Consider the following 26972-nt stretch of genomic DNA (forward strand, 5'->3'; position numbering starts at 1 on the left):
TTGAATGATAACTTTGCTGGGTACAGTTCTTAGTTGGAAGTTTTTTCTTTCAGCACTTTACATATGACAATTCACTCCCTTCTGACATGTGAAGTTTCTGCTGAAAAATGAGCTCATGGTCTTATGTGGGTTCTCTGCTATATCACAAGGTTGTTTTTTTTTTTATTAAGATTCTGTCTTTAACTTCTTATATTTTATTTATTTTTATTTTTAAAAATATGTTATTTATTTGAGAGAGAGGAAGAACATGAGCAGGGGGAGCAGCAGAGGGAGAGGAAGAAGCAGACTCCCTGCTGAGCAGGGAGCCCAATGTGGGACTCGATTCCAGGACCCTCAGATCATGACCTGAACTGAAGGCAGACACTTAACTGACTGAGCTGCCCAGGTTTCCCTGACTTCTGACATTTTAATTATAATGTGTTTTGGTGTGGCTCTCTTTGGGTTCCTCTTACTTGGGATTCTCTGTACTTCCTGGACATGGCTATGTGTTTCCTTCCCCAGGTAAGGGAAATTTTCACCCATTATTCCTTCAGATAAGATTCCTGACGCTTTTTCTCTCTTCTTCTGGGAGCCCCATGATGTGAATGTTACTTTATTTGATGTTGTTGCATAAGTCCCTTAAGCTGTCTTCACTTTTTTCATTCTTTTTTTCCTTATGCTGTTCTGATTGAGTTCCACTGACTTGTCTTCAAGTTGACTGATCTTTTCTTCTGCTTCATCTAGTCTGCTGTTGAACCCCTTTAGTATATTTTTCAGTTCAGTTATTGTATTCTTTAGTGGTGTGACTTCTTTTGGTACCTTTTTATATTTTCCATTTCTTTAAGTTCTCACTATGTTTACCCATTCTTCTCCCAGTTTGGTGAGCATCTTTATGACCATTGATTTGAATTCTTAATCAGGTACATTACTTGTCTCTGTTTCATGGTTTTTTTTCCTGAGGTTTTATCTTGGGCTTTCATTTGGAACATATGCCTCTGTTTCTTCATTTTGTGTGACTCTCTCTGTTGGTTTCTGTACAGTAGATAAAACACCCACCTCTCCCAGACTTGAAGAAGTGGCCTCCTGTAGGAGGTGAACCTTGTCATTCAACCCTACCTCAGCTCTTGGTTGTCTCTCAAACCTTTGTGCTTGTCCAAGCAGTCTGTTATATTTGTAATAGCTCCCAAAAGTTGAGGATGTGCCAAGACTTGTCAGTGTCACAAAGGGGAGGATCTCAGCACCTAGATTCAAACTGACTGGAAGCCAGACCCCGGAGCATCAGCTTTTAAATGTATGCAATTATATACAGTCCTGTGGGACTGCAAATGTAAGCCCCACTGGCCATCAGAGCCAGGCCATCTGGAGGTGTCCCCTGGATGGCAGTCATGCAGGAATTGGGGCTGCAGGTGTGTGTAAGAGCTCTTTTTTGGGTGATACCAGAAGCTGGAGCAAGGAAGAGGGCCAAGATAGTGTCCACAGCCTGTGTTCGTTAGAGCAGCTCCATAGGGCACTAAATGTGTGCCAAATGTGAAGCCTGCCCCTCAGGTCAAAGGTACCAGACAAGCTAAGGGGCTCCCTTCAGAGAAGGACTGGGGAATGTGCGTCAGTCTGCTGTTTGTGTAGTAGTAGCTTGCCAAGAAGCATCTCTTCTATTACCACAGTCTTGTGGAACCCAGCAGTGCAACTCACCCTGGCTACCAGAGCTGGGTGATTAAGGACATCCTCTGGGCAACAGCCAGGAAATTTGGGGTTCTAGGCATAAAAACCAGGACAGGTGCTCTGGGGTATGGCAGAGGGTGAATGTGAAGGTAGCACCCACCTTCCAAGGTCTCTGGAAAGGATTACAGTTGGCCCCAAGTTGCATGTTTAATTAGAAGCTTGTCCCTCAGGCTGTAGTCATGATGTTTAGCTAGTAGGTTGCCTTCACAGAAAGACTGGGCTCCTGGGTCTGTTGCCTCTTGTTGTCCCCTGGGTGGTAGCTGTTGAAGAATTTTTTCTCTGTTGGTGGCACCTGGGTGGCTCAGTCAGTTAAGCCACTGACTCTTGATTTTGGCTCAGGTCACAATCTCAGGATTGTGGGATCAAGCCCCACATTGGGCTCCACGCTCAGGATGGAGTCTAAGATTCTCTCTCCCCCTCTCACTCTGCCCCTTCTCCTACTTGTGCTCACTCACACTCTTTCTAAAATAAATAAATAAAATCTTTAATTAAAAAAAGAAAGAATTTTTTTTCTCTGTTGGTTACAGACCTGCAAGTGTAAGTAAGCCCCACTGGTCACCAAAGCCAGGTGATATAGAGGGGTCCCCTGGTAGCAATTGCAAAAATTAGGGCACCAGATGAGTATAATCTCCCTTCTTGGTGACACTGATTATTGCACTTCCATGGGACCAGGAATGCAAGCTCCCCTGGCCTCCAGATCAAGAGGCATCTCTTAGGCAGTAGCCCCCAGAATTGGGGCAGTGGGTATGGGAGTAGTAGACACATGTGAAAGCTCCCTTCCAGGAAATATTGGTGCTCTGGAGCATAGCAAAGGGAGAGTGTGCAGTTTCTATCCTTGACGAGTGTTCTAGGAGGCTCTCAGATGTGTGTGTTAAATTAGGTGTCTGCCTGTAAGGCTGACACTTTAATATAAGCAGGTGGGCCTCCTTGACTTTTAGTCTGGGTGTGATCAGTTGTCTGTGAGCTGGGCCTTGTGGTGGGTGAGTCAGAGCACCTGAGCCCTTTAAGAGCTGTTTCCCAGCTCCCTGGGGTCTTGTGGGTCTCCAGATGCAAGCCTAGTTGATTTTCAAAGATGTTTTGTCTCCCTTAAAAGTTGGGATGCCTGATGGAAGTTCTGGGTTTTGAGTTCTCTCCCGGTTGTGGGATGCTGTGCCTGGAGTATGGTTTATGGTGAAATTGTATCTCAGCCTCTCCTACCCACTTTGATGTAGTTTTCCTCTTGTTTACTGCATTTGTAGTTGTCACTCGACCAGCCTTTAAGGTTTTTTTTGTAAGAGAAAATTGTCATGTGTAATTGTAGACTCAGTATGTTTATGGGAGGAGATGAGTTCAGGATCTTCCTACGTTGCCATCATGAATGGGAACCCAGAGACAAAAATCTAATGGAAAAATTCTCATGCTGAGATAGAAGTAAGTATGGTGTATTTGCAGGATGGAAATGACACAGGCTTATTTTGAGCAGGTGCTGTATATGTGATAGGATATAGATATTTAAAAATTAAACTTATTACACTGTTTACTGTTCTTTTTTTTTCTTTCCATTGGTTTCATTTTTGTCGTCTCAGTTTTATTGCTTTTCTAAGCATTTGTTACTGACCTTAGTCACCACTCAGTCTGATATTAACTGCTTTCTTGGCTTGAGATAGCTAAGTAGTGAGACTCTGGCAGAGCTGTATTGAGACAGCTCTTAAATTGAATTCAGTCTGGGTTTGGGCCACTGTCTCATTGTTACATTTAATGCACTGTGTTTTTTTTTTCTTTTAAATATAACTCAATTATTAACCCTTGTGACTACCAGCCAGGTAAAGAAATAGAATTTTAGGGGCGCCTGGGTGGCACAGTGGTTAAGCGTCTGCCTTCGGCTCAGGGCGTGATCCCGGCGTTATGGGATCGAGCCCCACATCAGACTCCTCCGCTATGAGCCTGCTTCTTCCTTTCACACTCCCCCTGCTTGTGTTCCCTCTCTCGCTGGCTGTCTGTATCTCTGTCAAATAAATAAATACAATCTTAAAAAAAAAAAAAAAAGAAATAGAATTTTAGCAGCTACCCTGGAAGCCTCTTTATGTGCCTCATTTAATTATTGGCCCCTCCCTGTCTCTTAAAGTAACTACTATTCTATAGTAATCACTCCTTGGATTTATATTTCTGAATTCTATATTTTTGTCTTGCCCTTCTTTTTAACTTGATACATCTCGTTTGTAATTTATCTATTGAAGAATCCAGACCCTTTGACCTGTAGGAGTTTTCCATACTATAGAATTCACTGATTGCACACAGCTGTAATTCTGCATACTCTTCTGCCCTCTGCTTTTCCTGCAAATTGGCAACTGGTTGCAGAGACTAGATAAGACTCAGGTTTGATCCCTTCGGTAAGGCTGTAGGTAGTGGTGTGTTCTTTTATCAGGAGGTATATAAGGTTTGGTTTTTGCTCCTTACTGATGTTAGCAGCTACTGATGTTCAGTACCTAGATTCATCAACTAATTTGGGGGTTGCAAATTTATGATATTTCATCATTTTGTTCTAATTTTTATCAGAAGTATTTTGTAAGGAGTTCTCTTCATGAATTTGGTTACCCAGTGCTACAGATCAAATAAACAGGATAAATGCTTGATTACTTTGTTTTACTTACCCAGTTTTCAAGATTAGGAATTGACTTAAAACAACACTGATTTTATATATATCCAAAAACAATTGAAAGCAGACTCAAACAGATATTTAAATAGTAGCATTACTCATAGTAGCCTAGAAGTAGAAGCAATTCAGTATTCATTCAGTGGATGAATGGATAAGCAAAGTGTGGTATGTACATACAGTGGAGTATTATTTAGTCGTAAAAAGGAAGGAAATTCTGACACATGCTACAACATGGATGAAACTTGAGGACATTATACTAAGTGAAATAAGCCAGTCACAAAAAGATAAATACTGTATGATTCTACTTATATGCAGTACCTAGAGTAGTCAAATTTATGGACAATGGTAGTTTCCAGGGGTTGGAGGGAAGGGAGATTGGAGAGTTAGTGTTTAATGGGTACATAGTTTTAGTGTGGGAAGATTAAAAAGTTCTGGAGATGGACATGGGTGATGGTTGCACAACAGTGTGAATGGACTTAATGCCACTAAATTGAACACTTAAAAAAATGTTTAAGTGGTAAGTCTTCTGTGTATTTTACCACAATTAAAAAACCTCCCCCTCGAAACAAAACAAAACAAAAAACCAGACCTTTACCTGTTTATTATCTCACAGTTCTGTAGACCAGACCTTTCAAAAGCATTCTCTGCTTAAAGTCTCACCACCATGAAAATCAAGGTATTGACTGGTCTGGGCTCTTCTCTGGAGGCTCTGAGGAAGAATCTAAGGGAGAATCTGTTCCAAGGTCATTCGGGTTATTGGCAGAATGCAGTTCCTTTTGACTGTAGGACTGAGGTTCTTATTTTCTTGCTGTCAGCTGGGTTCCTCTCTCAGCTTCTAAAAGCTGTAGCTTTTCTTTGTCATGTGACCCTTCCCTTCTTCAAGGCAGCAGGGAATATGCATTGAATCCTTCTAGTGCTTTGAATCTAATTTCCCATTCTGCTACCAGCTGCAGAAAACACTGCTTTTTAAAAGGCCTCATGTGATTACGTTACACCCACCAGATAATCTCCCTTTTGCCATAATCACTCCAGTGATAACTCATTCTATAATATAATCACTTCAGAGATATCTCATCAGATTCATAGGTTTCCACCCACACCAAAAGGGAAAGAAATTATATAGGGGTAATTTTTTTAAATTCTGCTTACCACACACAGCATGACAGAGAAGAACCAGACATACCTGTGTTTGAGTCTTATTTTTGCCCTTGTTGACTGGAAGAGGGAAGTTATCTGTAAGCTTCCTGAGTTTGAGTTTTCTCTTTCAAGTGGAGATTATAATACCCTTGCAGAATTTTGTGAGGACTGGGCACCTGGCGCATAGATGGAAGCTGTTAATTAGTTGTGTGTGTATGTGTGTCTGTTTTAAGAATCTTAGTAGCATTTTCAAAAAGTTTGACTCCATTTGGCTTCCTATTTATGAATTATTTGGAGAGTTTGTAATTAGGTTCCCAGGTTCTACTCTCTAGATACTCTGTTTCAGAATAGGGTCTAGAACCTATTTTTTTTAAAAACAGATTTTGTTTTGTGATTTTTGTTGTGCAGCCAAGTTTGGGACCACTAGTGTAGTAGAACGAATCAAGACAGCTGGGGTTGAATCTCACTCAGCTCTACCCCTTACTGACTCTGTGCCATTGGGCAAATTTCTTGAGCACTGTGAAGATAACCTGTAACTTGCAGGATTGTTGTAAGGCTTAGCAATTATGTATGCACAGGGTTTGGCACATAGTTCATATCTAATAAATGGTAACTGGTATGGATGATGATGATGATGATGATGATAGATAATGCATTTATCCTCTAGATTCCAAGTGAGCTTAATGAGCTATCATTGACTTGTGCCACAGATCTCTCCCCACTTCCTCATCTATCCCAGACTGTGTTCCAACACACTATACTTCTTTGTGTTCCCTCACTGTGTTTCTTCATTCCTCATTGCTCCTGCTATCCTAATATATTTTTTCCTTATGTCAGAAATTCTGTGCTCTTACCTGGTGAGCTCATCTTTTAAAGACTTTTCAAATGTTCCTTCTTCTGTGTAGCATTACTCATCCACATCCTTCTAACAGACTTTGCCCTATTTTTTCATAACATTGCCACTTACATCCATGAAAGCACTTATTGCATGGTGTTTGTTACATGTTATTTTTTCTGTTTTCTGTACTCAGTGAGTTTCCATACACTGTCACAGTGCCTGGTACATAGTTAAGTAGGTACTCAAAAAATGCTTAGTGTTGATTTGGTATATTATAAAAATAATAAATGTTGTAGAATTTGCCTTTACTATAGTTTACATACAAAAGAACTATCGAAGTTATCTTAAACACAGTATGAGCCAGTGGTGTGGTATAATTTCTAGAAACAGCAAGGGGCGCCTGTCTGGCTCAGTGGGTAGAGCATGCAACCCTTGATGTCAGGGTTGTGAGTTCAAGCCCCATGCTGGGTGTGGAGCCCTCTTAAAATTAAAAGCAAACAAACACAAAGCAGAACACATGTGGTTTTAGGCTACATAAAAGGGGAGGGAAAGGAACCAGTAGTTATTGCAGAAGCTCTTTGGATCAAGTGCTGTGCTGGATGATTTTCACATGTAGTTCCATGATAATCCTGTCAGGTAAAGGGTGTTAGGAGGAGACAGATTCAAGCTACTTTTAGTAACTTACGAAGGTCACAAAGTAAATATTGAATCTGGGATGAATTTGTGTCTGTCTTGTTCCAAAACTCTTGCTTAATCCTTAGTGTTATCAGACTTCTTTATTATTTTTAACTTACAAGAGTTAATGCAGACACTCCTTCTTGTTACAAGGTAGTATCAAACCAGTGGAGGAAAGCAGAACAGTGAAAAACCATTTCCTTCCCATATTTTTATGGTCTTTGACTATAATGGTGGCAAAGTATATGCCACTAGGTGGTGCCCTCACCTTGATGGACAAGTAAAATGTTGGTGAGAACTGGGGTCTGATTCCACTCCCCTGCCCCCCCATACTAGCAAAAGATAAATATTGACATTTCTAGGAAAAATCTGCAAAAGGGAGAAGTAGCAATATTAAAAAGGTAGTGTGTAATAGACAAAAAGAAGCCACGTATGAAAGGGAATTGAAGTCCAGATTCTGTCACTTACTAGCTTTGTGTCTTTAGGCAACTCCTCTGTTTAGCTCTGAGTCCTGTTTTCTGGAATGGGCATCATATTATTTACTCATAGAATTGTGAATATCAGATTAATTGATAAAATAAGTCCAACACAGTATATTCCAATACAGTGTTTGGGACTTAGGTTCTTAATGAATGGTAGTTACTGTTGTAATTAATTGATAAAATGAATCTCAGATTCAGAAGAATTCTACACGGCCTTAGGAATCACCAAAGTAAGGTGGATTAATACTCAACAAAGTTTTTATGTTAAATGTATTGTGAGTTTTCGAAAACTGTTAATCCATATGTGACTTGAAGTAACAATTTCTACCCAGCCCAATGAAATGAGTACTCCATTAACCAGTTGTGCTGGTCATCAGAGTTAACTGATTCCCTGAGGGATATGTCATCTGTTCTCTTTTCTTTTAGTCCATCACAAGAGAGTTCAGCAGTGCATCATCATGGATTATTAATAGTTTTAGCACTGACTTTTCTGATAGTGTCTTATTTCATTGACTGTACATTATTTTTTCAAATGTTAACACCTCAGGCTTTGGGATTCATCTTACAATCATTGCCATCTTAGGATGCAAAAAGGTATTTTTAGGTTAATGTAGAAGCTCAAAATCTTCACTTTGGAGCCTGGCTGGCTCAGTTGGTAGAGGATGCGACTCTTGATCTCAGGTTTTGAGTTCGAGCCCCATGCTGGGTATAGAGATTACTTAAAAATAAAATCTTAAAAAAAAAAAAAATTTCTTCACTTTTGTCCCCTTAGATCTCTATCCTGTAAGAACTTCTGTCTATTGATGTGTCATTTCATTATGAAAAATCACTCTATTGATTTCTGCCTTTTTTGTTAATTCAGTAGCTTTTTTTGCAAGCATCATCTCTTCTCTATGAATTTGACACTGAAAATGTCCTCCTTTGGGCAAGATGTAAATTTCTGCTTAATCTCTGTGACTGGTACATAGATATAATTTTGTTATATTTTCTGAATGTGTATAATATAATTATAAATTAAAAATAAGAAGGTGATGAAATCTTAGTCAGGAAATGTTAGCCAGAAGAAAGCTTGGAAACAGTATAATATGAGACCTAATAAACTTTAAGAAAAAAGATTTAAATTGTTATGGAAAAAGAGAATAATAAAAACCCAGTATCACATAGATAACATTTTTTGACAGCAGTGAAATAAATGAGAAATCCCTTAACAAAACTGTAGCCACTCACTGCCTTACACACATACTTCTAAATAATTCATTGGTGAATGTAGAAATCATAATGGAAATTATGAAATATTTAAACCCGAATAATGAAGGGATCACGTGTTAAAACTGCATCTTAGGTAGTCTGTGATTTATGATCTTTAATTAATATAAAACATTGAAAATGAGCTAAGCATTAAATTTAAAAAATTAGAAAAAGGCAACAATAAAATAACAAGAAAATAACAAAGGAAATTTTAGGCCAGAGTCCTTTATTAATGTAGATGTCAAGGGTCTCCTTCGTGGCTCAGTTGGTTGGGCGGCTGCCTTCGACTCAGGTCATGATCCCGGTGTCCTGGGATTGAGCCCTGTGTTGGGCTCCTTGCTCAGCTGAGAGTTTGCTTTTCCCTCTCTCTCCCTCTGCCCCCACCTCCCCGATCCTGCTCTTTGTCCCACTCACTCGCTCTCTCAAATAAATAAATAAAATCTTAAAAAAAAAAAAATATATATATATAGATCTCAAAATCCTAAACAAAATACAGCAAACCATACCCAGAAATATATAAACAAAAGGTATTATGACTAGATAGAATTTATTCCAGGAATGCTAGGATGCTAATTTTAAAGTTAATTAAAGTTATTTACCATATTAATAGATCAAAAGAGGAAAAAGTGCATGACCATTTGAATAAATGCAGAAGAAGCAGTGACTAAAATGAAACATGCCTTCAAGATCAAGCAAGCTAAGAATAGAAGAGAATAATCTTAACCTGATAAGGGATATTTGCTACAAAGCTACCTGTGTTTATAATAGTGAAAAAGTAGAAGCATTCTCTTTAAAATTCACAGCAAACAGAGGTGGCTGCTTTTGCTGTGTCTTTCAGTATTGTACTCTGGAGGTCCTAGTGAGTGCTGTAAGACAAAAGATAGGGAAAATGAAGGCTTGGAAGGAAGAATCAAAATTAGTATTTGCAGATTATTTTCTTTAACTGTACTATAGGTCCTGGCAAACATGTAACACAAGAATAAGAAACAAAAGAATTCAAAGAAAAAGGATTAGAGGGGAAGAATAAACATTATTTGTATTTGCAGGTATGAGGTCTATATAAAAAAAAATTCACAGGGCACCTGGCTGGCCTAGTAAGTTGAGTATCCAGCTCTTGATTTTGGCTCAGATCATGATCTCAGGGTCCTGGGATCCAGCCCTGCATCTGCTCCATGCTCAGTAGGGAGTCTGCTTGAGGATTCTCCCTCTCTTTCTGCCCTTCCCCCTCTTCACCCTCTCATGCATGCTCTCTCCCCCAAATAAATAAATAAATCTTTAGAAAAAAATTCGCAAGAATCTACAGAAAAACTATTTGAATGACTAACCTTCAGCAAAGTTATTGGATATGAAATCAATATGCAGAAAGCATAGTGTTCCTTATATGACCCAGAGACAATTAGGAAAAATTTATTTAAAAATATTTATAATAGCAAGAACTGTAAGTTATTAGGAATATGTTTTACAAGATAAATGCACTCCTTTGGTGGAAGAAAACTGTAAGACATCATTGAAAAACTAAAGGAAGATCTGAACATTGAAAAAGCTCTATACTGTTCCTTCTTGTTTGACTCTATCATATATATGCTTATTTCCCTTAAATCTATAAACACATGTGGTTCAGTCAAAACCACAATTAGGCTTATCAAAGAACTTGACAAGGTGATTCTAAAAATCATTTAAAATGGTAAAGAGGCAAGAAAAATTTGAAGAATAAGGAGTTGGGGGACTTGCCATTCCAGATGTTAAGGCTTTTTATGAAGCTATGGTAATTAAAATGATACGGTGTTGGTATAAGGGGAAGGAAATTGATCAATGGCACAAAAGAGAAATAGAACCATGCAACTATGAGAGTTTAGAATATGAAAGCCTTGCAAGTCAGACATTGTCACTCAGTAAATGACGCTGGATCGTATGGAAACAATAAAATTTACTTCCTACTTCATGCTATTTACAAAAATAAATTCCAGAGGTACTAAAGGTATAAAATGAAAATTCATACTTATAAGAATGTATAGAAGAATGTCTTTATGATGTCAAGACAGAATAGGGTGTTTTAAAGTACAAACCATGATAGAAAAGATTCATAGATTTGACAACATTCAAATTTTAAAACCTTTGAACATCACCCACCACCAACCAAAAGACACCACAATGAAAGAGAAAGATAGCCCTTGGACAGGAGAGAAGATATTTACAATGCATAAAACTGGCAAAGCTTTAATATCCAGGATATATATAGAAAGCCTACAAATGAAAAAGACAAAAAGAAAACCCAAAACACATACAAATCAAAGGACAAAAAGAATGCCCGAAAGACAAAAGAATGCCCCCAAAGAAAATGTGGAAAGATATGTACACTCAATTCATGTAAGAGGAAATAAGAATGGCAATAAATGTGACCAGGTTCTTATTCTCAGTGATATCAGAAAATGCAAATTAAAACTCCAGCAAGATAGTATTTTTGTCACATTGCCAAGAATTTATAAAGTTTGAGTATACCTGGTGTTGGCTAGTGATTGAGGGGTATAGGAAACTCTCATAGAGTGCTTGTTGGGACATAAATCAGTACAACCACTTAGGGGAGTCATTTTGGCGTATTTAGTAAAGTTGAAGTTATGCCCAACTCCACATAAAAATGGAACTCTATTCCATTTCAGAACATATGCTTGACACTTTCTTACAGAAGTGTTACCAGGAGACATATAGTGATTGTTATTGCTGGATTATTGGAATAGGAAAAATTAAAAATAACCTAAATGTTCTACATAGAAGAACTGATAAATTGTGGTATACTTATACCACAGTGGAAAACTATATAGCAGGTAAAATGTATGTCCATATTCTCAAAATGGGTTGTGTGTGTGCATACACACATATATTCTCAGCATGGGAAAATATATATGTACATATATAAGTGTATATGTGTATATTTATATGTATTTACTTATTTATTCAACATGAACAAATCTCAAAATAATATTGAGTGGAAAAAAAAGCAAATTGTTTGCTGTTCTATTACTATTACCTAGAACAATGCCTAGACATTTTAATGAATACTTGCTGAATCAATGAATGGTGTTAAGGTCGGCCCTCCACACAGCAGCATCTTTGGTGAGCAGGCTAAACCTCACGCTTTTCTGCTTCCCCGGTTTTGTTGACTCCTCTTTTTTTCCCTTTAGATGATGTGCTCTTCCAGGGCAGAGATATATTTTATTCATATTTATATTCCCTGGCTATTAAGGTTACTGGCCCAGAATAGTATTTAATAAATGTGTTGAAGTAATTAGTGAATATTGCTTATTATAACAATGCCCTGTTAAGAGAGGGCTTTGAATCAGGAATTGAAAGACCTCAGTACTCCTGCCTTTTAGGTTGCAGGACCCTGGGCATTTTTTTTTTTTAACCTCTCTGAGCCTCAGTTTTCTATGAGTAATACCCGTTCTGCCTCAATCTCCAATGCCATATTTAAATATGTTATATGAATGTAAGAGATTTCTAGTATTTCAGCAGGGAGAGGAAGTATATCGTTGTGAAGTTACTGTGGGAGTAGCTGTGCTGTGTATTCTTAGCACTGTCTACATTCCTTTTAGTTGTGTGAGCAGTCTGTGTCCCAGAGGAGTCATCATTTCTTTTTTACTATCTTTGGAGTCATTTTACCAATCTAGTCTCTCTTCTTGCAAATGGAGATTGGCCCTAAAATAGCCAGAACTCTGTTTCATGGGATTTTTTTCCCCCTAAGCCATGAGAGCAAAACTTTTCTTTGGTACCAGAACTATGATTCATGTCTGAAGTTTTGTGTGTATGGAGGAAAGGAGAAGAGGGAAAGTCAGGAAATTCATCTGGTTGTACGAGACTCCAGCTCCAGTCACTTTCTATCTGGAACTTGGATAGTGTGACCCTGAAGCAGTACATACCTTGGTTAGCCCAAGTACTGATAACCTGAAAGGTTGATCATCTCATATCTTCAGAAGAAAAATCATGAAAAGTCACTGAAAAATATATATGTTTATTATGTTGGTATAGTGGGTCATAAAAGCAGGGTTGAAATAAAAACTTTAGTATTTTGATGGGTTAGCATAGTAAAGAACTTTGCTTAACAATAGAATATTATTCTGTATGTGGATTAGTAAAAGGAGTTTTACTTTATCAAATGTAAAAAATAAGTAGTATAACCAGGATAAAGGGAGAGAATGGATATTTGGTGGAAGAGAACCTGGGGCAATTGGTAAACCTCAAGCTGTCCAGCTGTAGAATTTGGTAAGAGATGAGAGGTAGGCATGGAGCAAATCACTGAGGACATTGTAGGCAAAGCTACGGCAGAGTGACCATAACCCCTAACCAGCACACTCTATTAATTATTATGCCAGGACAACAGGAAGAACTGAACTGGCCCAGGCAAATCAGGTCATATGGTCACCTTCTTTGAAGGTAAAGAAGAGCCATTGATACAGTTACATACCCTACAAGGAATGGGAATTTTAAAAAAATTTAGGCAGGAGGCTTGGGCAAGTCTGAATAATAATCTTGACTGGAAGGGAATGAGAGAGGTGGACTAATTGCTAGATGAAGATGTGTAATTGAAAATGTTTGTTGTTTAACAGGGTAAAGAATTTGAACACGTGTAAATACTGTTGGGAAAGGGCCAGTAGTCAAGTTGACAATTAGTAGAGTAAGAGACCTAAGGAATGGTTATAGGGTATGGAGCCCTTTTTCCACATGACAAGTGAATATAGTGGGTATAGATGGGTATAGATGCAGGTGAATGTTCAGGGTAATGACAACACCTGATGGGACTGGGAGGTTGTTAGCTAGCTTCCAGAGTCTTCAAAGAAGCATTTGGACAGAGAAGGGGAAAAGTGTAATGGGCAAGAAAAGAAAGCTTTCTCCCATGTAGGTTGTCACAGGTACTTAGGTAGAAATATTTCTGAAGCACAGCTTAGGTAATTAAGGGCCAGCGAAGGAGAGTTTCAAGAAAGAAGTGGTCAGCAGCAGTAGCAGTGCTTTAGACTGGTGGTATATGACAAAACTGGAGGGTACTAAAGCGGTCGTTGGAGACCTGTGAGAGTGCAGTTTATTGTAGTGGTGGGAAAGAAGCTAGATTGCAGGAGTGGATAAACGGTTAAGGCTTGGACAATTTCCAAAAATCTCCTCTGTGGAAGCAGTGAGAAAGGAGGGTAGCTAGGGGGAGATCTGGGGTGTTGCTTTTGTTTAACAATGGTTGGGAATTGAGCTTGAGGAAGGATATTAAAAAAGTGCAGTTACTTGGTGTGTTTGGTTTTTTCTCCCTAGAGTGTGGAAGAAATGTTGGGGATGAGTATATACTGGGCTTCTCTGTGTTAAGGAGGAAGGAGCCAGTTGATGACCATGGAAAGGTTTGTTGGGCCAGATTTTGAATAGTCTTGAATGGCATTATGAAGAGATGTTGACTTTATCTATTAGTTCATGGAGACCCATGGAAGGTTTTAAATATCTTTGTCTCCTGGGGCGCCTGGGTGGCACAGCGGTTAAGTGTCTGCCTTTGGCTCAGGGCGTGATCCCGGCGATCTGGGATCGAGCCCCACATCAGGCTCGTCTGCTATGAGCCTGCTTCTTCCTCTCCCACTTCCCCTGCTTGTGTTCCCTCTCTCGCTGGCTGTCTCTCTCTCTGTCAAATAAATAAATAAAATCTTTAAAAAAAAAATATCTTTGTCTCCTGTGAGAACCTGTGCTTTAGAAATATTACTCTGGCAATAGCAAAGACTGGACTAAAAGGTAGCCAGACTGAAGGGAGACAGATTGCCTATTAAGCATGTAGTGATGAGAGCCTGAATTTTAGGCATTGGCAGTTCATGGGATGGAGAAGAGTTGGCATGTTTGAGATTATAGTTGAGAGGTGGAATGAGCACAATTTGTGGTGATAGAATGAAGGAGAACACATGTAGAACCTAGAGGTTTCCATCTGAGTTGACTAAGTCACTGGTAAATTCACATTAAGGGACTCAGAAGAAAGAGCAAACATTTGATATGGGGGTGATTTGTTGAGATGTAATTCACGTACAATGCAATTCACCCATTTAAAGTATACAATTCAGTGTTTTTAGTATATTCACAGAGTTGTGCAGCCATTCCCACAATTTTAGAATGTTTCGTAAAGAAACCCATACCTATTAGCAGTCACTCCCTATGTTACCCCACCTCTTCCCCTCCACTCAGCCTTCAGCAACCATTAATGTACTGTTAGTCTACGAATTTGCCTATTTTGGACATTTTATATAAATGGAATTATATGGTCCTTCAAAGTTCATCCATGTGGAGATCACTTTTTACTTTGTATTATGCTCACCTCTTTGCATGTTTTATCTCCTTCTCTGCAATATTAGTGCTTTGAGGGCAGGGACTATTGTTATATATTCTAGAGCTGTGTCTAGCACATATTTTTGTATTCAGTTGTCACTTTGCAAATATTTGATACATCATAAGTTGGAAGTTAACTCAGTTAACCACAAAATTAAGTTAACCGGAATGATCTGCTCCCATACATGCTTACCCACTGAGGTGTGTTTATGTTTGCTGTCGTGGAATAAGTAGGTACCATGCCAGTGGTTCTGGTTCTGACATTAATTGTGTGACCTCAGGTTAAGTTATTATACTCTCAGGAGACACTTTACTTGGCTCTATTACCTAATCCTTTTGGGATAGGAGTAGCCTTTATTCATGGGATTAGGTATTTTGGCCCCTTGATTCTTTTCAGCCCCCATTTTCAAGGTCCTGGCATGCTGCTGCTTTTGTCACCGTCCTGGGACATTTTACCTATCTCATGTTCTCTAGCTTTTTTTCTCTGAAATACTTTAGACTTTTGCTTCTTAAGGACATTAACCAGTACGCTCCCTATTTTGCATAGCTTCCTGTCTCTTAATTCCTGTTGTCTTAATGGGCTACTTGTAGTTGAATATAAAAAACTAAAAGTTTAAAACCCACCCTACCCGCCTTCTTGAAACAAACAACTTATAAATGCAGTTCCCTCCTCCCTACCTTTTGGGGAGTTATTCATGCTTTTATTTAAAAGACACATATTGGGTGTGTAGTTGAAGGTCATGTATCAATAAATAATATATAGTCTTTGACTTACAAGATCTCATGGCAGTTCAACGGGAGGAGGCAGACATAAACAGATAATCACAGTGGAAAGTGAAAATGCAGTTGCAGAGCCATGTGCGAGTGGTTATGGGAGCACAGCTGGAAGAAGTGATTGGGGCCGTGTTTTGAAGCAAGTGTCATCGGACATTTCCACACGAACATGTGTAACACAGATGCAGCCTGATGAAGAGGACCTGCATTCTTTGGCCTCACAACAACTGGGTGTGGTGGTGGTTTCTGGCTCCCCATTTTAGAGAGTAGTCCAAAACTCAGAAAAACTCAGTGGCTGACTCTTGAACATAGATTCTAGACTCAGCTTCTGTGTTTGTCCCCTTCCCCTCTCACCACAGCCATGCCCCTTATGCAAGGATAAAAGGTAGCCATGCAGAGTACTACTGTGCCGTGCCATCCCCTCTCCTTTAGTTCTTCCTCCCTAAGCAAAAGTGGGGTCTCACATTCCCCTCTTCTGTGTCTAGCCTACTGCCAGTGTCCTCAGTGCATTGAGCATTCCAGGGCTGTAGCAGTAGTGAATATTGCTGATGTCATTGTTTGCCTTATTGGGATTTTGCTCTTTGTTTCACAGGGAGCTGTGATTGGTATAGACGATGAGGACGACAGCACCTTCACAATAACTGTTGATCAGAAAACCTTCCATTTCCAGGGTGAGCTAAAAGAAGAGATTCTTTCTCTTCACAGTCCCAACTGCTTCTTTCCTCCTCTTTTGGGTATTTGCTGGATGACTTGAATGGTTTTGCAACTGAGCCTCTATGAATGAGTGCACAGGAACGCTGTGGATGAAGTGGTACTGCAGGTCAGGCAGGGATTTGTATCTGCAGTGGATACAGATCTATTTGAGACGACTGTGGATCTGGCTGCCATTGGAGATTAAAAATTTAAAGGATAAAAATCAGTGAAGGGAGAGAGTAATGGGCTGCTGCTGCTGCTGGCTTGTGTTTACAGAAGGTTGCTGATCTTCTTTATCGAGGAGTATGGTTCTGCCTCTGCATGAAGAGTCTAAAGACTGATTGTGAAGGTTGCAGTATTTTTTTGGTGTAAAACTCAAAATGTAAATTAAATTGAAGCTAGTGGCAACCTTTGGCTTAAAGGTTTTGCTTTGCTGCAAGAACTGCAAGTTTGCATTCATTTCATCTGCATTTCTGTGTCTTGTTTGCCAGCCGTCATTTCTCTGCTATTATCCTTTTTATAGTTAATAACACCAATGCCATCTGCCACTGCTATGTTTCGGCATTGCATGCTATGGTTCACCGGTAGAAAGGGTAAGGTACTGTATGATCATTCTCATTTCATCCTGCTTTGAAAACTCTAAACCAGCAAATAAAAGCCAATTTTAATGATGCTGTCCTAATGTACCTCTCATCTATTAGGAGTGTTTATTAGCTTTGTTACTAATGTTTTTGTTGTTTTGCCTATCCAGAGTAACCTCTCTTTTACATTTAAACCAGTCCAGGAAACTTAGAAATGAGAAGCTTTAGAGATTTTAGCAGTCTCTCTGAACTACAAGTGACAATGCAGTGTGATAGATGCTAAGTATACCAGTGTAAATAAATATTAAATAAGTTGATAGCTTAAAAATGTTTTGGTTATGAAGTCTAACCATGACCAGGTATGTTACATGAGATGTTGAAACAGCTGTTGTCCTTCCATTGGTAGGATAGTATATCGAGGTTATTTTTCTTCATTGTCTTGTTTAAGAAATTGACACATAGGAATGAAAGATGCAGCTTATATACGATAGAGACAAACCAATATAACTCAATAGTGATACCTCTAATGCTTTTAGGAAAAAGCATCCTTAAAATATTTATGGTGCTTGGTCATACTTTATTCAGAGCTGCTTAATAATGATGCTTTCCTGAAATTTTCCACTGCATTTAACTTTATAAAACATTTTAAATATTACAAAAGCGCAGGGCCTTTATTTTTAGGTTGAATATATAGTGCTGCTTATAAACTAAAGCAGATAACACCCCTACACTGAAACTCTTTACTTGATTAAAGATGAATACTTTAATGCATTTCAAGTAATAGCTGCTAGATGCAGGGGAAGACTGCAGTATGGAATGCTCTCCTCTGCAGTTATTAAGGAGAGAATTCCTTTGGACTTCCAGAAACTGTATTGTTTGCCTGTTTAAAGGAAAGGAGACTCAGACCTCTAGAGCAAGGGAACCTGTACCTTCTGATTTAGTTTTAGATTATTTATGTTAAATATTCCCATATTTATGTGGCTTGCTTGTATAGCAATTCCTTTAATGATTTAAATGACAAGTGTAAATAAGACTTAAATGTATTTTTTAAATGATTTAGTTCTGAGACTGTCAGATTGATTATTTTTACTGTTATAGTAAGCTTTAGGAAATATAACATTATCTGGCTTTTGTAAAGAACTCACCAGGACTCTCTATATTCTATATATTCTTGGCAATAATGAGAGTTATTTCACATGGGTCCTTACTCATAAGAAAATCTCTGAAAATGTGATTAAAAACTCTCAATGTCTGATAGATCCTGATTAGAATTGAAAGCAAGTTTGGCTGATACATATTAGCATATGCTTAAACGTGTTAAAGTTTTTATTTAATTTACCAGAATTTTTTTAAAGCACATAGTCTCAATTGACGTGTCTCTAAAGCAAATTCTACTTCCTATCAACTATTAAAGGGAAAGCTAGAATTTGTTGAGATAAATTATTTATTCAACATCCATTTTAGACATTATTTTGGGTTCTGGGGATACAGTAGTGAACAAAACAGATAAAATTCTTTGCCCTCTTGGGTCATCCATTCTGGTAGAGGAGAAATCCAATAAAATAAAAAGTTACTTATACTGTGTGTGTGTGTGCACGCGCGCGCGTGTGTGCACGCGCACGCGCACTAGCAAAATATAAATAAGAGAGTGCTAAATCCTGGGGAGAAAAAAATAAAGCGGGAAAGGAGGAAATGAAATAGAAGTGAGGTTGTGTATAGGTGGAGGGCGGTGTTGAAATTTGAGAGTGGCCAGGGAAAGACTCATTGGGATGGTGCCCTTTGGTGAGAGACCTGAAGGAAGTGAGGGAACAAGATTTAAGGCTTTGTTGGGGATGGTGGTACGTCATGACTAGGCAGAAGGAAAATAGTTCAAAAGAGTGTGCCTGCCATATTTGAAGAACAACAGGGAGGCCAGCTCTGGTTGGAATGCACATAATCATGGGTAAGGGTAGTGGGAAATGAGGTATATGAAATAACAGAGAAATTGATCATGTGAGGCCTCATCCACCATAGTAAGGATGTTGAATTTTACTGAGAAGAGAAGCCATTAGAGGGTTTTGAGCAGAGGAGTGACATGATGTGGTTTTTTAATAGTATCACTCTGGCCACTCTGTTGAGAATAAAATGCAGGAGGCAGGGACAGAAGCAGGGAAACTGGTTAGGCTATTGTAATTCAGAAGAGAGGTGATGGTGGCTCCCACAGGGTAGCAGTGGGGATAGGGAGACAGTGAGAAATGGTTATGTGTGTATGTTTAATCAACTTTATTGAGGTATAATTAGTATACAATAAAATGTACACATTGTAAAGTTCAGTGAGTATTGACAATAAATTTATTTACTCATAACTGCTACCACAATCAAGATATTGAACATTTCTATCACCTAAAAGATTCCTTTCTTCTTTCAGTCTCTACTCCTAGCTGCTGGCCCCAAGTAACCACTCATTTACTTTCTATCACTGTAGATTTTTCTTTATTTTCTTTTTTTTTAATGATTTTTTATTATATTATGTTAGTCGCCATACAGTACATCCCCGGTTTTTGATGTAAAGTTCGATGATTCATTAGTTGCGTATAACACCCAGTGCACCATGCAATACGTGCCCTCCTTACTACCCATCACCGGTCTATCCCATTCCCCCACCCCCTCCCCTCTGAGGCCCTCAGTTTGTTTCTCATAGTCCATAGTCTCTCATGTTTCATTCCCCCTTCTGATTACCCCCCTTTCTTTATCCCTTTCTTCCCCTACTGATCATCCTAGTTCTTATGTTCCATAGATGAGAGAAATCATATGATAGTTGTCTTTCTCTGCTTGACTTATTTCACTTAGCATTATCTCCTCCACTGCCATCCATGTTGCAGCAAATGTTGAGAATTCGTTCTTTCTGATAGCTGAGTAATATTCCATTGTATATATGGACCACAACTTCTTAATCCAGTCATCTGTTGAAGGGCATCTCGGCTCCTTCCACGATTTAGCTGTTGTGGACAATGCTGCTATGAACATTGGGGTGCATATGGCCCTTCTCTTCACTACATCTGTATCTTTGGGGTAAACACCCAGTAGTGCAATGGCTGGGTCATAGGGTAGCTCAATTTTTAACTTTTTAAGGGACCTCCACACTGTTTTCCAGAGTGGCTGTACCAACTTGCATTCCCACCAACAATGTAGGAGGGATCCCCTTTCTCCACATCCTCTCCAACAATTGTTGTTTCTTGCCTTGTCTATTTTTGCCATTCTAACTGGCGTAAGGTGGTATCTCAGTGTGGTTTTGATTTGAATTTCCCTGATGGCTAATGATTTTGAACATTTTTTCATGTGTCTGTTAGCCTATCACTGTAGATTTTTCTTTTGGAGAGTTTCCTGTAAGTGGAGTCATACATTATGTATCCTCTTTTGTCTGGCTTTATTTTAGCTCAGCATAATGTTTTTAATATTCATCCATGTTGTTACATGTATTAGTAGTTTGTTCCTTTTATATTGTTAAGTAGTAGTGTGTCATATTTTAAAGGTTAAACTACAGCATGTGAAAGAAAGGAGTTTAGGCTGACACTAAGATTTTTGGCTTGCCAAGAGAATGGAGTTGTCATTAACTGGGGTGGGGAAGACTGCTGGAGGAACTAGTTTGGGGAAGGGGGTGTGGGCATCAGGAGCTCATTAGCCTTGGACATGCTTATAAACAATTCTAGATGCCTGTCAAACATCCAGACAGAGACGTCAAGTAGGCAGTTGAAGTGTGGAATGTAGGAGAAAAGTTCATGCTGAAGAAATAAATTTGGGAGTCATTGGCATATAGATGGTACTTAGAGCCACAAGAATTTAGGAGTTAAGTGTAGTGAGACAAAATGGGTCCAGGTAGGGGCACCTGGGTGGCTCAGTCGTTAAGCGTCTGCCTTCGGCTCGGGGCTTGATCCCAGGGTCTTGGGATTGAACCCTGCATCGGGCTCCCTGTTCCGCTGGGAGCCTGCTTCTTCCTCTCCCACTCCCCCTGCTTGTGTTCCCTCTCTCGCTGGCTGTCTCTCTCTGTCAAATAAATAAAATCTTAAAAAAAAAAAGGGGGGGGTCCAGTTAATGAGCCCTGAAGCACTCCAACATCTATTTAAAGGGACAGAGCTAAGGTAGAAGTAGCAGAAAAGACTGAAAAGAAGCAATGAAAAAGGAGGAGGAAAACCAGGTGAATGCAGTAAACTGGAAGCCAAGAGAGAGTATTTCTAAAAGGGGAGAGGCATCAGCTGTGTCAGATGCTCCTGATAAAGTGGAGGGATGAGAAGGGATCAGAGGATTTAACAATTAGGAGTTCACAGATAACCTTGAGAAGAACAATTTTTTAAAAGATTTTATTTATTTATTTGAGAGAGAGAGTGTGCACAAGCTGGAGGGAGAGAGAATCTGAAGCAGACTCTGTGCTGAGCACAGAGCCCGACATGGGGCTTGATCCCACAGCCGTGAAATCGTGCCCTGAGCCAAAACCAAGAGTTGACCGCCCAACCAGCTGAGCCACCCAGGTGCCCCAAGAACAATTTTAAGTTAGAAATATACAGTGCTTTCAAGTTCTGCTGTAAAGGAAAGGCGAGAAATACAGTAGTAGCTAGAGAGGGGGATGAGAAAAAGAAATTTTTTTGTGTGATAAGGGCAATAATAGCATGGTTTTGTGGTATTGGCTGTGATTCAGTAAAAAGGGGAAAATTGATGCAACAGAGAAGGGGGAGAATTGCTGGGTGAGTGTTCTTGAGAAGGCAAGAGAGGATGGGACCTAATACACAGGTGAGGAGGCATTGCCTTTTGCTAAGAGCAGACAGTTTATCCATGGCAACAAGAAAGAAGGTCAAGTGTATGGAAACATATGTAGGTAGGTTGTTACCTATCACCTTCAATTCCACTATGGTTTAAATTTCTAGCCACCCTCCATGTCCTGTATCCTGAAACATCATTTGTTTATAATAAAGAGGGTTGGTACCAGGAAAAAAAAAACATACTTCCCCGAAACAAGAGATTAGTTATCATTGCAATGATTAATTCTGGTAACGTGATATTTTAGAATATCTCCAATTTTAAAGAGATGCCATAAAATTATCAAAACAAAGTCAATTTAAATTAAATTCAGATTTGAAAAAGAAAGAAATACTCTAGTTTTTTTTTCCTTTAGGTAATCATCGAAATTACAATCCTAGCATGTTAGAGTTTTAAAAAGGTTTGAAAACTACAACTTCATTCTATCCTTTTTCAGAGATTAAAAATAGTTGCCAATTTATCTTTATAAACTGCTTCTTTTTTCTTTTGAACAAGGGCAAAAAATGATCCCCTTTCTTATCAGTCAGCTATAGTTGTTTGCATATAGATTCTCTAATAAACATTGAATGGAAAGCAGTTTTGGTATTAGACTGGCTGTTGAGTTCAAACATAATTGTGTATATAGTATGTGTAACTCCCCATGCTTAGAACTGAGAGTATACTGGTAAATAAGACTTGGGCCGTGATGTCAAGGAGCTTGTAAAGAAGTAGTTGGAATGTAATGTGAAATGTGCTGTCATAGTAGAAATATGTATAAGACACTGAAATGAAGAGGCAGAAAAGACACTCAGTGTTTCACAGAGGAGTAGGGTTGTTACCGAGTATTTATTTTTATAATAATCAAAATTAAAAATCATAGTACCTCTAAAAATTTCAAGATGTGCAAAGGTATATAATGTAAAAATTAAGAAGTTCCTATCACCAGGCTCTGTCTGCCTCCTCTTCCTCCTTACCTCCTCTCTGTGGCAGAGTTCTGAAGATTGGAAAAGTTTGTTAGGCTGAGAGATGTTGCAGCATGTGCAAAGGTATGGAAATGTGTTGCTGCTAGTGTGTTCAGAGAACTACAAATGTTTGGTACTGTTAGAATAATGGGGAGGAGATGAGGCAGAGGCCTATATCTAATATAAAGAGGTTTATGTTTTTATCATGAGGTCAGTGAAGAGCCAGCGAAGCAGAGTTTTAAGCAGAGAAGAGACAGAGTAAGACATAGGCTTTAGATAAATAGCTGTGATTGTTGGTAAGGCCCTGAATGGGTTAAAGAAGGAGTAATGGGGAAAGAGAAGAGGAAATAGACTTGAGATTTGAAGAGGTAAATCTGGGGCGCCTGGGTGGCTCAGTCTTAAGCGTCTGCCTTCGGCTCAGGGCGTGATCCCGGCGTTCTGGGATTGAGCCCCACATTAGTCTCCTCTGCTGGAAGCCTGCTTCTTCCTCTCCCACTCCCCCTGCTTGTGTTCCCTCTCTCGCTGGCTGTCTTTCTCTGTCAAATAAATAAATAAAATCTTAAAAACAAAACAAAAAAATAAAGAGGTAAATCTGTAGAAACTGGTGACTGCTGGGAAATGGGAGGTGAGAGAATGATAGTCGTAAAGGTAGCGTTCTTGGCTTGGCTTACTGTTTGGATGTTGTCAACATCTGAAGTAGAGAAACCACGGAAACAGATGGTGAGAGACCTCTTATGTCTGTGGGACACATACATAGGTATAGATGGTGATGGCAGTTGGATCTGAGTTTGGCCTGAAGATGGAGATTTGTGGCTATCAACATATTGCTTGTAAGTAGAACTAGCAGTTGAAAATTGAATGCCTAAGAGCTAGGCAGATAAATAAATGAGTGAGGAGCAAAGCTAGCTGAAGACTTTAGCAATTTGAAAAGCTCATGCCCTGTTTGAAGAGTTAGTTGCTACTTAGTTCCAGATAGTTGTAGGCTTTTGGTAATGCTTGTCCAGTGTTGCCAGATTGTACAGTTTTTCAAGAGAAGCCAGAAAATCAGATTTTTTTGTGGGTGGAATTTAAGTATGTGTGTGTTAAATCTCCAAATTAAACAGTAATAGCAACCAACAGTAGGCCGAAGAAACACATCTGTGGGCTAGATAAAACCTCTTTGTATTTTCAGTCTCTGGTTAAAACCACAGAAGAGTGGGTATGAACTTTCTGGGAGATCTGAATGAGAAGGGAGCTGAGGACCAAATCTGGGAGCACATTAGAGTGGAACCATCAACAGGCTCAAAGGAATGATCAGAGAGATTGGGATATAAAAGCTATTAGTTTCAACCTATGCAAGTACTGTATTTATAGTTGCATGTCAGCAGTTAAATGGCTCAACCTAGTAATAGAAGATTAGGTAGTTTATAGTTCACACTAATAATTAGAAAAATACCCTTTAACAAACTTCAGATAAAATTCAGTCTATTTAATGCCATAATATATATCAGGATTTACAATGTTACTGATCGTGTATTAGGATAATAATGATAGCTACATTTATTGGATATTTATTTTATGCCAACACTATACAGAGTTTCACTTATGTTAACTCTGTTCTCATGACCTTATGAAGTAGGTACTATTACTGTTTTTATTTTACAGATAAGGAAACTGGGGGCCACAGACACATAGGTTTTGCAAGGCAGAACTGGTATTTGAACACAAACAGTTGTGCTCAACGGCCATTCTCCTAAGTGCTACAAAAAAGTTATTGTAGAGATTTGTTAACTAATTTATAATGAACTTTGATAATTTTATCCGAAAAGGAATTAATGTAAGGCATTAGGAACTTTAAATTACAATGCAGTTTAATGCAATTAAAAATTTTTGTGTTTTAATGTTCTACATGTTCCATTACTTAGTAGAAATAGTACAGTAGTGATGGTGGTAACAACAACCACCATTACTGCTACTAAATACCTGTTATGAACCACACAGTGTTCAACAGGCACTGTACATTCCTTCCATAGTTCCTAAACTTCTAAACAGTAACGGTAGTTTTAGAGTTAGAGAAACTGAGGTTTAGAGAAGTGAAGTGTCCAGGATTGGTGGATTAGTGCTCAGGTCTCTCTAGATCAGTAGTTCTTGAAGAGTGCTACCAGACCAGCAGGATCAGCATCACCTGGGGAACTTGTTAGAAACAGAGAATCTCTGGCCTGGCCCCAGACTTGCTGAATCAGAAACTCTGGGAATGGGCCCTCTGTAGTGATTTTAATGTACTCTGAAGTTTGAGAGTCATTGGTCTGGATGCAGTGGTTTCACGTGTTATTCCAGTTTCCTCTCCTAACAACCTTACACATTAGATGGAGTATCTCCAATTCATACGTGAGTGAAATGATTATACATAGAGAATCAAGTAACTTGGTTTTGATCTTAGATTGTCTCTTACTATACCCTAACCTACATAGAAGGGGTGTCTTCCCTTAAGCAGACCTGGTGTATGAAAAATCTATATTTTTTAAAGATGAAAATTCGATGTTCTTCATAAAATCCTTTACTTTTCTTTTTTTTTTTTTAAGATTTTATTTATTCATTCGACAGAGAGAGAGAGACAGCCAGCGAGAGAGGGAACACAGGCAGGGGGAGTGGGAGAGGAAGAAGCAGGCTCCCAGTGAAGGAGCCTGACGTGGGGCTCGATCCCGGAACGCCAGGATCGTGCCCTGAGCCGAAGTCAGACGCTTAACGACTGGCGCCCCAAAAATCCTTTACTTTCAAATGATTTTACTGAAGACATCATTTAGGCAGTATATTCTCCAAAATGATTTCAAGTATGAAATTTGTTTGCAAATTTATTTGGATATACTTTTAAAACAACACAAGTTGCATACGACAAAATACAATATTTTTAAACATTAAAAAATGTTTAAATTAGAAGAATCTTCAGAAATTGTGTCTTAGTGGAAGTTATCTATGCTTGGATTGATAGCTTACCTTTTCAACTCTGTCCATTAGAGCTTGCTCATTTATTAAAATGCAGAATTACTACAAATCAGCCCAGTGGTGAAGGAAAGTGTTTAATTCAGGAAAGTTATATTGATCAAGTATATTAGGGCAACATCTTCCCTACTGCATCAGCGTTAATCAGCGCAGCATGGTACATCCTCATCGTTGATCATTTAGAAGAATAGATAGTACATCATTAGACTAACCCTTGGTTGTAGGCTTAAGTGTTCTCTGCTTTATAATAATCATCTCAGCCTTATTATTAGTAAACAAATTCCATTATCTTCTGTTGATTTATGACTTTTTAAAAAATTTCCCCCTGCGGGGGTGGCTCAGTCGTTAAGCGTCTGCCTTTGGCTCAGGGCGTGATCCTGGCATTCTGGGATCCAGCCCCACATAAGGCTCCTCCCCTGGGAGCCTGCCTCTTCCTCTCCCACTCTCCCCGCCTGTGTTCCCTCTCTCACCGGCTCTCTCTCTCTCTCTGTCAAATAAATAAGTAAAATCTTTAAAAAAAAAAAAATTCCCCCTGCAGTTTTGAAATTTTTTTTTTTACATGATAACCCCTCCTCAAAAAATGACTTTGTGTAAAGGAGGTAAATCAACTATAATTCTTAATTAGATGTAGGCATTAAAGTGGGGAAATGCCACTGAATTCATATATTGGCAGTTTGTTGTATTGCATGAAGATTGGATCTCAGTAGTATGCTTTTCCTCTTCTTGATTTGCTTTCTGTTTAAGATCCTTACTGAATATTTGAAATTATTTTTCCAAGTTTAGCCAATTATAGACTGGCTTACTAAGTAGCTAAGATTAGAGTAGATAGTTGACTTTTTATTAGTAAGCTACATTTTTATCCCATCATTCCCTTTTCCATAATATTTAAGTAGTAAAATTAATACCTGCTCACTGTAGAAACTTGGAAAAATGTAGAGTAGTATAAAGATGATACTAATAATCACCCATAATCCTACCACCCAGAGATAATTGTTCATAACATGCTTGTGGATTTCCTTCTGATCCTTTAGTTTGTGTGTGTGTGTGTGTGTGTGTTTTATAAAATTGAGTTATCCTGTATAAAGTTTTCAGATTTTTAATTTTTTAAAAGATTTATTTATTTATTTTAAGAGAGCGAACGCAGCGAGTGGGGTGACGGGCGGAGGG

General features: G+C 38.8%; 1 protein-coding gene across 4 annotated transcripts in view; it reads left to right on the top strand.

Moving 5' to 3' along the window:
* OSBPL9 (oxysterol binding protein like 9) overlaps positions 1 to 26972 on the top strand; it is a 175925-nt gene that overhangs the window by 43238 nt on the left and 105715 nt on the right. For all 4 annotated transcript variants that reach the window (XM_045799562.2, XM_045799563.2, XM_045799560.2 and 1 more), the window contains exon 3: positions 16413 to 16491. In XM_045799562.2, the coding sequence (XP_045655518.2) occupies positions 16413 to 16491 (79 nt within the window). The remainder of the gene's footprint in view (positions 1 to 16412; positions 16492 to 26972) is intronic.

The sequence above is a fragment of the Ursus americanus genome, chromosome 12 (assembly GCF_024610735.1).
Source record: "Ursus americanus isolate L20-20 chromosome 12, mUrsAme1.1.p, whole genome shotgun sequence".
Lineage (NCBI taxonomy): Eukaryota > Metazoa > Chordata > Mammalia > Carnivora > Ursidae > Ursus > Ursus americanus.